The sequence below is a fragment of the Suricata suricatta genome, chromosome 14, assembly GCF_006229205.1.
Source record: "Suricata suricatta isolate VVHF042 chromosome 14, meerkat_22Aug2017_6uvM2_HiC, whole genome shotgun sequence".
Lineage (NCBI taxonomy): Eukaryota > Metazoa > Chordata > Mammalia > Carnivora > Herpestidae > Suricata > Suricata suricatta.
Window position 1 is genome coordinate 82,808,598 of NC_043713.1, and position 12,779 is coordinate 82,821,376.

Here is a 12,779-nt window from a genome sequence, read left to right on the forward strand (position 1 = left end):
CTCCCCAGCATTGCTCTTTTCTCTTGTAGCTTTGCTCTCTTCTGTAATAACTGCTAGTTGGCTGCCAGCTCCAGAGCTAGGATTTGTTTCTCTAACAAACAAGCAAACATTCCCCCGAAGCCCAGGCAAGGATTAGGAGAAGTGGCGGGAAGCGCAAGTAGACCTTTGCTGTGGTGCCATCGAGCAGGGTTCCCTGACCTGGGCCCTGCGGCCTCTGCGCTGCAGGGAGGTGAGCGGCATCACTGGTACCCGCCCCAGATGCCGGGAGCACCCCTGCCCCAGTTGGAGCCCCCAGAGCCTGTATGGTGCCCAGCGTGTGCGGTGCAGAATCGCACCCAGCCGCCCTGCAGGCCACCTTGCTGTGACTCGGCTCCCTGGGGGGTGAGCTGTGGGAAACGAAACCCTGGGTCTGAGGAGTATGAGGGGACCGGGCGACCCGTGGAAGGCCGTCGCGGGAGGCCCTCAGAGCACGCCGTGAGGATTCCAGGGTCGCGGCGTCCTGGGCAGCCATCGGCCTAGGTTCACGGCTCGGAAGGGGCAGAAGACATAGGCCAGCATCCTGTCCGCTCTTCGGGGTAACCGGGAGAAGCCCAACTGTGTGCGCTCCCGGAAGGCCCGGCCCGTCTCTAACCTCAGTCTCCTCCTCCTCTTTCTCCCCCTCTTGCCAAGCTTCGTCTACATGGTCTTGGCCTAGTGAGGCTTTGCCTCCCTTTCTCGCCCTGCCGCCCTGCCGGTCGCTGCAGGGATGGAGCACAGGAGGGCAGCACTCGGTGCTTTCCGTGCTGGCTGATTTCAGGCGCGCTGCGTGGACAGAGTACCGGGTATGGCGATTTCTTTTATTGGGAAAACATACTCACTCTAAACCCAGGAAACCTGCTTCATGCCAGGTGTATGTGAGGCCTACATGCTTTGAAATCAAAAGGAGGGCGCCCTTGCCGTGGCCCGATTTTGCTGACATGTTGCCAGTCTTCTTGAGAAAGGCTGGTGCTGATCGGTCTGTGTGCTGGTCCCCATGAAGTGCTCTCGGGTAGTGCCTGAGGGGAGGGGACGTGCCTGAGCTCGGCCGTGTGCTGAGGAAAGCGACCTGCCCTCTGGTGTGCGCACCGGGAAAGCGGCCCTGCCCCCTTTGTGGCCATCTTCTCTCTCCGGACTGGGATGGAGGGCGCCTCCTTGGTCCTCACCAGCACGGGCTTCACTCGTGTGCCCCGAGAAAGGCATCAACCGGCTTCTGGTGACCACGAGCCAGCTGGCTTTGGGAGGGGTCCTCCAGCTTCTAGACCCCTCCAGTTTCAGGCACCTGATCCCCAGATCCCCTGATCTACCTCCCTCTCTTACCCCCCACTCGCTGCCCCTCCCCATGTGGCTTCCTTCTGTCTTCCTTGGCAACCTGTCCGTCTTTGTTGAGAACCTTCTAGTGGCACAATGCTGTGTCAGGATCTAGGGGAGGGACAAGCATTTAACAGAGAAGAAAAGATCGGTGTAAATGCAAGTCAGTGGAGGCAGGATGTGACCAAGGCCATCTCTGTGTCACAGTGAGGATGGCAGTGTCATGGAGAGAGGGGGGCAGTAGAGCCAAGAAGCGCTTCCCAACAGGGTGGCTAACTTGAGTCAAGGGCAGCTGACTTGTGAGGCGAGGGGCGGGCTGAAGCCCCTACCCCGCCCTCCGCACAGGCCTTCTGTCTGTCTAGGACCCGGGGTGCCGGGGGCTGCTGAGCAGGGCAGGCGGTGGGGGGAGGCACGACCACGGCCGCCTGTCCCCATCCCTTTGCGCACCCTGCCTCTGGACTCCTGGACGGTCCTGCTCCCCTTCCAGGCCCAACCTCATCTCTCTGGACCTGAGCTTCAACGACCTGACAGACCTGCCGGGCATGCTCGCCAGCCTCGCCACCCTCCCGCGCCTGAGGCTGCTGCTGCTGCAGGGGAACCCGCTGGCCCTGCTGCCCTACTACCGCGGCCTCACCGTCGACAGCCTGGCCCGGCTCTGCGTGCTGGACGACATCACCGTGTCTCCCAGCGAGAAGCATCAGTTCCGGGGGCTCAGCCACAGTGGGGGTGAGGGGGCTGAGGTGCAAGGTGGGCGGGGCCAGCATCCAACTCCCGAGCCCCTGCCTGCCTGTCTACCATTGAACTGGGGGTCTGTCCCTGTGACTCCCCAGTTGACCCAACCCTAACTGGGTGTGGCTCACCTTCTTGGTCAGAGTCTCTCCTGGACTTTTGGTCCCTATGATTGGGATTTGGGGACAGAAGTGATAAGGAGGCTGAGACCATCCTAGGCAAATTATTCTTTAAATTATTATTTTTTTTTTTTACTGTTGTGGTGGCTTGAGATCACCCCCTTGTGGCCCATGCCACAAGCTGCATCAGAGCCTTCTCAAGGTCAGGATGATAGACTGTTGGCAATAACAGCCCACCTTCTGTGTGTGCTCTGATAACATATGTTCTTAATCTGTCACCGCCCTGCAAACTACTACCAGTCCCGTTACACAGACCCAGAAAACAAGGCGTAAGAGGGGTCTCTTACCAAAAAGGGACTTACCCCAAAATGACTGGTTGAACTTGGCGGAACTGGGCTTTGAACCCAAGTCTGTGAACTCTGAGGCTCCTGCCCAGAGCGGAGGAGAGAAGCCAGGACCCGCTGGGCCGGCCCCCTGCCGCTGTCCCCCTCACTGCCGTCCGTTCTCCCTTGCAGACCTCTTGGCACATGTGGCACAGCTCGTGGTGACTATTGGAGACGTCAAGGGGGTTCAGGACACCTCTGTCTTAGACCCGGAACCAGGGCCCCAAGGCCCATTTATCACTTACAGCTATTATGTGACCTATGACTTTGTGGAAGATGAAGAAGGAGAAGGAAGTGAATATGGTGGTGTGCTGGCCGAGGTGTGTGACCCTTGCCCTGGACGGTGGGGGGCTGGCCTGCACTGGGGTCCCCAGGGGGTCCTGTGCCTGCAGAACAGCTTCTCAGCTTCTTGGGGCCCTGGGGACCCCTTCACCAGGAGCTTTCCAATTCACGCCCTCCTCCGAGAAGGGAGTGGCTCGGTCAGCCCCTTTCTTGCTGGGGCTGAGCCGCCTCCCTCCGTCACCCCGTCCTTCGCCCTTGAAGTGTGAGCAGACGGCCTCACCACCCAGCTGGCTGCCCCCCCCACCCCTGCCCCGCACGCTCCTCCCCTGCTCTTCCCATCAGAAGCAAATCTCAGGGGATCGTCCAGCCCGGAGGCCTGGGGGACACCCTGGCTCCCGCAGGGACTGTCACTGTTCATACTCCTAAGGCAGTTCTCCCAGGAGGGGCGTTTTCCCAAGTCTGTGCCTGCTGGCGCTGCACGTGCACCGCGGCCCAGGCTGCTGTGTGGTCTCTCCCGCAGATCGTCAGGCCTTTGCTCAGCACCGTGCAGCTGGGCGAGGACGTTCCCAAAGAAGAGGTCGTCGAAGAGCACGAGGACTCTGCAGGGTCCGGGCTGACCTCTCAGTCGGGAGAGCTCGAGACCTCGCTCGCGTCGGGCGGGTCGGAGCCCTTGCCCGGGGTGGCCGACTCCGCGGAAGAGCTGGCCAAGCTGCGGCCACGGATAGACCCCCGGCTGTGCCCCTCCCCAGGGTAAGGACCGAGCCCCTTCCTCCCCCGCCCCTCACTCCGGCCCCGCAGGAGAGGCCGAAGCACAGGCCCGCTGCGTGGGTGCAGCTGTGGTGCGTCGGGCACCCTGAGCCCTTCTCTCCGTCCTTCCCTCTGCCCAGGGCAGCTGATGGCTCTTCCCGGCCTCCAGGTGTTCTGCGCGGGCATTTCTCAGGCACCAGACGGGCAGTGCTTACCATTTTAGCTCTCAGAGTGGAGAACATTCTCAGTTTAACTTCTTAGCCCGTGGAATTGACCCTGGCACCCCACACCTGGCCTGGAACTGCCAGCCGGAGCAGCGGGCTCTTTCTTACCCTCCTTAGGCCCGTCTAGTCCGCTTCAGGGCCTCGCGGCCATCGCTGGTCTTACCTGATGAAGTCTTTCCATGAAGAAGTTTACAAGAACTTAGGGTCACTTTTCATTAGGTATCAAAGCTCTATTAACGGATTTTTGTGATTAATTTCAAAACATTGAGCCTGGTTTGGGTTTATTTATTAAATAATTTATGGTGATGATGATGCTGCCAATATGGGCTTGAATTCAAGACCTGAGCTGAGATCAAGAGTGAGATGCTCAACGGAGCCACCCAGGCACCCCTGGGTTTCTTTTTTACAAAATTCGACCGAAGGTAAACTGCAAGGGTTTGTGGAGAATATGGGGGAGCTGCAGTGGCCCAGCCCCTTGGGCTGTGTTCCTGCGGGGGACAGAACCAGGGAAGCGGCCAGAGAGAAGGGGAGGGCAGCCAGCCACCCCCATGTCAGGCACCTCAGTCAACCGTAGCTGATGATCTTGTGGTTATTGGTGTTGAATTTTTGGAAAAACAGACAAAAAGAGCCACAAATAATTCTGCTTTAAAAATATGTAAATTAGAAAATATGTTTCTTCTCCTGCATCTGTCTAACATCCTATAGCATGAATTACCCCTTTCTGTTTCTTTTTAAAGTAGGCTCTATCCCAGCCAGGCCCCCAGAATGAACTGCTCTTTATTATTCTTATTTTAGAGAGAGACAGCAAGGAAGGGGCAAGGTGGAAGGAGAGAGAGAGAGAGAAAGAAAGAGAAAGAGAAAATCCCAAGCAGGCTCCACACTCAACACGGAGCCTGACGCGGGGCTCGATCTCATGACCCTGGGATCATGACCTGAGCCAAAATCAAGAGTTGGACACTCAACCCACTGAGCCACCCAGGCACCCCCAGAATGAATTGTTCTTAATAATTTTGTGCATATTTTCTCTATTTGTTCTTATATACTCATATATATGAACATACATACATACTCGTATCATTTTTTTTCAAAAAATAGACTTCTGTGTATCAATTTGAAATTTGCTGATTCTCCATGTGGTTGTGGACACACAGAACTGTTCTACCATTAAAAAAAATAAATGATTGAAGTGTACCACACACATAGACAAATATCTCCTTTAAAGCCAGATGATTAGGACACCAGCTAGCCCTGACCTTGACACGAGACAACACAGAACCTCTGAAGACTCCCTAGGCCCCTGCCTTCTCCCCAGGGTCGCTGTCCACTGACACCAGTCACTAGTTTGCCTCCCTCAGATCCTGATACGTGTCATCAGGCAGGAATCCTTTGTGTCCGGCCTCAGCTCCCGCCGTGTGGCGTGCACATGTCTTCTCAAAGGCCTGGTCCTGGCCCCCCGCCACCACCTCCAGGGTGATGGGTCCCCTGTCTTCATCCCCCTCCCCAAGGACTGTTCTCTTCAGCACTGTCCACAAGCCCTGGACCGATGTCATCCCCTGCGACTATAAGATGCAGCACACACTCAAGGACCTGGTGGCGCTCAAGGCTTTCCTGCTGGCGGGAACCACAGTGACCATCGTGGAGGAGAAGGTGGGTGGCCGGGACCCCCTTCCTGTCTCCTGGTCTTCTGTCAGGGTGCTGGGGGGCCACGTTCCCTTGTCAGCTTGGTCCCAGCCAGCCCCAGGCTGGCCTGTGTTCACTCGTGGCCACCTGGCTGTCCCCAGATTCTCTCCTGGCCTGCGGCAATGCCCCCTGTGGACGTTACGTTGCCTGCCAAGAAAGGGAAAGGGGACAAGGACAAGAAGGGGAAGGAGGAGAAAGACAAGAAGGGGAAAGACGAGAAGGACAAGGCAAGGAAAGGGGAGAAAGAGGTGGCGAAGGTACCAGCCTGGCTGCCAAGTATCCTGGGGTGAGGTGGCCGTGGGCACTCTGGGCACTGTCCCTGCTGGGCCCTGTCCACTGTCCTGGCCTCTCCCCACAGGAACAGAAGGGACCCAAGAAGAAGAAAGAGCTTCCTAAGGAGCTCCGCCAGGACCCGCCCATCCTGCGGGTGCTGGACAGCGGCCTGGTGGTCCTGGAGCCCCTGCTGGCCGGGGAGCCGCTAGTGTCCGAGGTGTGCAACTTCGGGGTGATCTGCACCTTGGAAACTGACAGGCTGACGTCTCTCAGGGTACGGTAGGGCCTCTGCCACGCCCCTCCCCACCAAACCGGTGCCGGGCAGGGAAGGGTTCTGGTGGGGGGGCCCTCTCAGCCTCCCAGCCCCCTCCGGAAGCCTCCGCGCTGGCGGGGCCCCGGGGTGCCCAGGGAGGGGGAAGGCCTCTCCCTAGGTTGGGTGGCAGTGCCCCACTCCCCGCCCGCGGGGTTACTGGCCCCTCGGGCAGCCTTCTCAGGTGTGGGGAGCCAGGGAAGAGCGGCCCTGCCTTCTGGGCAGGACAGCGCCCCCTCCCCGGTGCCCGCCGCTCTCACGCTGTGGTTCTTTCTCTCAGGATTCAAAGACCAAGAGCAAGAAAGCTAAAAAAGGTGAGCCTTAGCGGTGGTAGCTGAGAGCGGGGAGTGGTTATTGAGGACCGCCGTCTAGCCGGGCCACTCTAACGGGACGTCACACCCAGGGCGCCGGGGGGGAGGCTTTTAAACAGCACACATGTCTTCCCGCACTCGGGCCGCTGCAGAGTGTAAGGCCGAGGTGCCGCCATCTTAGGTAAGGGCCTCTCCCTGGGCCAGAGCCAGCACCTTCCTGCCGCTCGGGAGCCTCCTTTGTCAGGACACTCGGCCCACTCGCGAGGCCCCGCCTCCTAATACCATCGCTTTTGGGGGTTAGAATTTCAACATGTGAAGTTGGCAGCGACACAAACATTCAGACTGCAGCAGGGCCTGGGGAAGGCTCAGCCCGACTTGGGACCAAAGAAATGGAAGAATGGAGAATTGTGTCTTCTGGCCAGTGGGAAGGCCATGCCCCCCTGAGGACCAAACCCCTTTCCCGCAGGCCCGAGACAGGAGCAGCCTGCCGTGGGTTATGCTGAGGGCCGGAGCCAGGGCGAGGTGACATAGGGGGCTGCAGCTGGGACAGGACTCTGCGGCCATCTGGGCGTGTGTGCCCACCCAGGAGCCTGCACTTGCTCTATGAGCAAGGGACAGTCACTGAAGTGTCTGAAACAGGTCAATTTTAGATTTGAGTTTTAGAAAGAAGCATCTAGCTTGGAAGGAGCGCTAGGAGACGGGGGACCGGCCGGGAGGTCCAAGGCGAAGTCAGAGCAGCACCGGTCCCAACAGCTAAAAAGTGGGAACAGCCCAATGTCCGTCCCCGGAGGAGTTCCGTGGGAGGACGTCGATATGCATGCCACGGGGGTTACCCAGCCACCGAGAGTGAGGCGCCACACGTGTGCAACACGGAGGAACCTTGAAAACAGGATGCAGAGTGAAAGAAGCCAGACACAGAAGGTCACATACTGTAGAATTCCACCTGTGGGAAATGCCCAGAGTAGGTGAATCCATAGAGACAGAGAACAGATCAGTAGTTGCAGAGGGCGGGGGCGGGGGCGGGGTGCAGGGGGTGGGGAGTGACGCTAACGGGGACCAGGCTTCCATTTGGAAACTGGGATGAAAAGTCCTGGAATTCAATAATGGTGATGGGTCTACAAGACTGTGAATACACTAAAAGCCACAGAAGAAGTGTACATTTTAGAACAGTTAAATTGTTGAATACTAAGAGAATTTTATCTCAATGGAAAGAAGTTCACCTTAAAAAAAAAAAAGCCCTGTATAAGGCAAGACATGCTAGAGCTGGTGTGGAGGAGACACGTGTGAGAGTCACCGGGGCACCAGGGCCTGTGAGGCCCAAGTGTGGGGAGCGCCCACGAAGGCTTTCCCTCACCTGCCTGTTGTCACCCGGCGGCACTCCACCTCCTTTGCCACCATGCCTGGCGATCGCAATTGCCACCTTGCCACACCTCCCCCTCCTGCTCTGTGGCCGCTCTGTCAGCCACCGCCTTCCCCGGCCAGGCGGCCAGGACGATTTTGTTCGCAGGTTTGGTTGTGTCCCTCGCTGCTGGAAATTGTTTCCATGACTTCCTGCGGGCTGCCTCACAAAATCAAGTGTCCATGTTCCGCAAGCACCTTCCCCGCCCCCGAGAGTTCTGCCTTGACGGCTCCGCCTGCACTCGCCTCTCTGTTCACTCAGCTACTTCTTTTGCCAGAGCTCAGCCTCAGTTGCCTTCTTCAGGGGCGCTGATCCCTGGGTTAGCGTGGGCTGCTTCGTAGCATCCTGTTTTCACCCATAGCACGCAGCACCCTGCTAACTATAGAGATGGGAATCTGTGTCCTGGTTTACCTCTTACCTTGTCCACTACACCGAAACTGCAAGAGGGTAGGGGTGAGCCGGCGCCCCTGAAAGTCATACAGTCCCCAGCCCCCAGCGTAGTAGGTCATCAACATTGAATGAATGAATGAATCAGCTTATAAGTGGTGTTTAAAGTCATGAAAATATGTGCACTTATGTTGACAGAGAAGAGGAGTGAGCACAGTGCCCTGGGGAACACTACAAATTTTAAACAGGAAGGGACAGCAAGACCTTGAACGATCAAATTTAACCATATCTGAAAGCAAAACCCAAAGATATTGGAAGGCACACAAAAATGGTACCCAAGCTAAAATTCATGTCTTCTATCCAACAGAAAAACTACCAGGCATTTAAAAAAACAAGAAAATTTAATATATAATGAGAATTTATTATTTATGATGGACTCAGAAATTACATGTTAGAATTAGTAGACAAGCACATTAAAGAAGTTGCTATAATTATATTACATATATCTAAGAAGCTAAAGGAAAGATTGATAGTTGTATGTAGCAATATGGAAGATAAACTTTTAGAGACGAAAACTATGTCACATTAAAACTACATTCACTGGGATTAATGGGATATTAGACAATTCAGAAAAAAAAATCAGTAAACTGTAAGCAGTAGAAACTATCCACAATTAAACTCAGGAAGATGGCTGGAAAAAAATGGAGCATCAGTGAATTTTCAAATTCAAAGGAAACGATGTCCATGTAGTTAAATAATTGCTGAAACTTTTCCTTCAAATTAGATGGAAAATATCAATATACCAATACAAAAAGTTCAGCAAACTCGAAACACAAGAAGTATGAAGAAAACAAAACCAAGCTAGATAATAAAACTGCTTAAAATAAGTGATAAAGACATATACAGAAGAATAAAGATATGATGACATCAGATTTGTCATCAGGAAAATGCCCAATAGAAGACAGTGGAGGAAGTCTTAAACACTCAAAGAAAAATAATAAACTTAAAATTCTTTAGCCAACAAAACTATTCCAAAAACAAAGGTGAAGTGAACTTTTCTAGACATGCTGAGAGAATGCATCACCAGCATACTTGTACTGCAAGAAATGTTAAAAGTAGTTCTTTAAGGAGAAGAAAATACTAGATGGATATGGATCTGCACAAAGAAATCAAGAGCATTGAAAATGGTAATTGTGAATAAATAGACTCCTTTCTTATTTATGTTTAAATTACAGTTAATAGTTTAATGAAAAAATATTTTATAAAATATATACAAAATATATATTATATAAAAAATATATAATATGTATATATATTTAAAAGTATATTTATAACCAATAGAATGTACAACAATAGCAAAAAGGCTAGAAGTGGGAGTAAGGAAAAAATGGAAATGTATCATTGAAAGTTTCCTATTTCTTTTATTTTCTTAATTTTTTAATGTTTTTTATTTATTTTTGATACGGAGAGCAAGCAAGAGAGGGGGAGGGGTAGAGAGAGAAGGAGACACAGAGCCGGAAGCAGGCTCCAGGCTCTGAGCTAGCAGTCAGCACAGAGCCTGATGTGGGGCTCAAACCCATGAATGTGAGATCTGACTTGAGCCAAAGTCAGAGGCCCAACCGACTGAGCCACCCAGGTGCCCCAAAAGTTTCCTATTTCTATGTGACGTGGTATAATAGCACTTGAAGCCAGACTAGGATAAGTTAAAGATATTTATTATAAATTCTAAAACCACAAAAAATGACATAACAAAGAATTCTAGCTAATAAGCCAACAAAGGAGAGACGAGAGGGATTATAAAGACAGTTATTCTAAAAGGATGAAACAAAACCAGAGAACATGTAAGTTAATAGAAAACAAATAAGATGGTAGACTTAAACCTAATCATATCAATTATCACATTAAATATAAATGGTCTAAATGCCCAATTAAAAGGCAGAGATGATCAAATTGGATAAAAAAGATGCAACCATATGTCAAACCCACTTTAAAGATAAAAAATATTAAAAATATGGAGATATTCATGCTAACACTAATTAAAAAATAGCAACTATTAATATCAGATATAATGGGCTTCAGAGAAATACTATTACCAGGGGTAAAGAGGATTATTTCATAATAAGGGAGTCAGGAGGATATAACAATCCTAAGCATGTATGCAGCTAATAATTGAGCTTGAAAATATATGAAACAAAAACTGATAGAACTATAAGGAGCAATAGACAAATCCAAAATTATATTCAGAGATTTCAATACACCTGCCTAAGTAATTGACAGAACAAGTAGACAGAAAATCATTAAGGATGTAGACTTGAATCGCACTGCTAATCAACTTGAGGTAACTGACATCTATAGAGTACCCCACCCAACAGGAGGCTACGCTTTCTTTAAGTGCACACAGAACTGAGATATTCTATAATCTGGGCCATAAATGAAGTCTCAATAAGTTTAAAACAATTCAAGACATTCAAAGTATCCTATTCTCTATAACCACAGGGGAGTTAAATTAGAAATCAGTAACAGATGGATATTTGTAAGATTCCTCAATTTTTTTAAACAATTCTTTTTAAAAAGTTTTAATGTTTTAAAAAAAATTTTAATGTTTTTTCTTGAGAGAGAGACAGAGTGCGAGCGGGGGAGGGGCAGAGAGAGACAGAGACAGAATCTGAAGCAGTCTCCAGGCTCTGAGCTGTCAGCGGGAGCCTGCTGCAGGGCTGGAACCGTGAACCGCAAGGTCGTGACCTGAGCCCAAGCCGGATGCTCAACCAACTGAGCCATCCAGGCACCCCTAAATAACATACTTCTAAATAGCCTATAGGTTAAAGAAGAAATAAAAAAGAAAATTAGAAAATATTTTGAACTCAATGAAAACGAAAAGATAAAACATCAAAATTAGTAGGGTATAACTAAAACAGTATTTATAGAAAAATATAGCACTGCATACCTGTAATTAGAAAAGCTAAAGCTGATAAGTGAGTTTGCAGGGTTGCATGATACAGGATCAGTATTCAAAAATTAATTTTATTTCCATATATTTACAATGAACAATTAGATGCTGAAATTAAAAACAATATCATTTTCAATGCCACTGAAAAATAGGAAATAGGGATACATTTAAGGATGTGGAAGTTCTATATACTGAAAACTACAAAATGTTGCTGAGAGAAATCAAAGACTTAAATGGGATAAGTATGTACATGGATAGGAAGATTCAGGATTGTAAAGATGTTGCTTTTCCTCAGATTGATATGCTTCAACCTGATTGCAATCATAATTCTGGGGGGATTTTTTTGGGGTAGAAATCAGCAAGCTGATTCTAAAATTATATGGAAATTCAAAGGATCTGGAATAGTCAAAACAGCTTTAAAAAAGAACAAAGAGGGGCGCCTGGGTGGCTCAGGTCAGGCTCTCACAGTTTGTCGGTTCCCACCCTGCAACGGGCTCTGTGCTGACAGCTGGGAGCCAGGAGCCTGCTTTGAAATCTGTGTCTCCCTCTCTCTCTCCCGCTCTCCCATTTACACTTTATCTCTCTCTCAAAAATGAATAAATGTTAAAAAAGAAAAAAATTTTAAGAAATGGAACAAATGATGTGCACTGCTGTACTTCGAGATCCATACAAATATGGACATGATTTATAATCAAGCTATGGGGTTAAGATGGTCTTACTTTTTTTTTTTTTTTTTTTTTTTTTTTTTTTTTTTTTTTTTTTTTTTTTTTTTTTTTTTTTTTTTTTTTTTTTTTTACTCTTTTGCGAACTTCTTTACTGTCTGGCTTAATTGAGGATGGTTATACTTGAATAGCTGCTCCTGCAGCCCCTAATCTCTTGTGAGCTGTTGCTGTGGTTGTAGTGTATGGAGAAAATCCAATCTCACAGGGGCGAGGAACTGGAAAAGTAGGGACTGTTTTAATAGGCTTTCAAATAACTGGATATCTTTCTTAGACATTGTCAAATTTGACTAGTTTTTAAAGGCTGTTACTGTGTGAATACCGAATCTATAATTTTTGCATAGTTATCTTAAAACCCATTGGTTTACATTGCCTTTTTTTTTTTTTTTTTTGCATTTTGAAGGGCTATCTTGCCCCTGCACAATCTGTGACGTCAGGCATTGGTTATTTGTGAAATACCGGTTGACAGAGTTAGGCAGATCTTCCAATTGTTGACACATTTCATTAAACACTATCCAAAAACCATACTCTTCATCAGCATCCATATCATTAGGAAGGTCTTGGAGTATTGGGAAACTGTTAAGTTCACAGTGGCAGATGCGGTCGATGTTCCAAAATTCTAATTTCTACTTGAAAGCGCAAATGTCCTAAGTTTATCAAAATGTTTTCCGTTGTTTCTCCTGCAATGCCAACCTTCCTAAATTTGCTTTTTACCAAATATCTACCAAATATCCGCGTCTGAATAATGGTGTTTGCCAGCGTTCTTTCAAGAGAAAACTGTTCCGAGCCACACGTGGCCAGCTCATCTCCAGCAGCTGCGCCTGGTTAGCTGATCTGACGAGGTGTGACTTCACCGTATTCCTTCCCACGCTCACGACCCACGTGGGAGTCTGACAACGAAGCCGCGCTCCCCTGCCTCGAAGGGCAGCTTTGCGTTTCAGGG

At 49.9% G+C, this 12,779-nt stretch overlaps 1 protein-coding gene across 3 annotated transcripts in view; it reads left to right on the top strand.

Moving 5' to 3' along the window:
- Positions 1–12,551, top strand: part of LRRC43 (leucine rich repeat containing 43) — a 16,284-nt gene extending 3,733 nt beyond the window's left edge. The window contains exons 4-11 of one of the 3 annotated variants that reach the window (XM_029922275.1): positions 1,814–2,052; positions 2,690–2,877; positions 3,360–3,589; positions 5,316–5,457; positions 5,592–5,717; positions 5,849–6,037; positions 6,354–6,387; positions 12,240–12,551. In XM_029922275.1, the coding sequence (XP_029778135.1) occupies positions 1,814–2,052; positions 2,690–2,877; positions 3,360–3,589; positions 5,316–5,457; positions 5,592–5,717; positions 5,849–6,037; positions 6,354–6,387; positions 12,240–12,331 (1,240 nt within the window). In that variant the 3' untranslated portion in view covers positions 12,332–12,551. Of the gene's footprint in view, positions 1–1,813; positions 2,053–2,689; positions 2,878–3,359; positions 3,590–5,315; positions 5,458–5,591; positions 5,748–5,848; positions 6,038–6,353; positions 6,388–12,239 lie in introns of all 3 variants that reach the window. The other 2 variants (XM_029922277.1, XM_029922276.1) reach the window with 2 other exon arrangements.
- Positions 12,552–12,779: the final 228 nt, after the last annotated feature.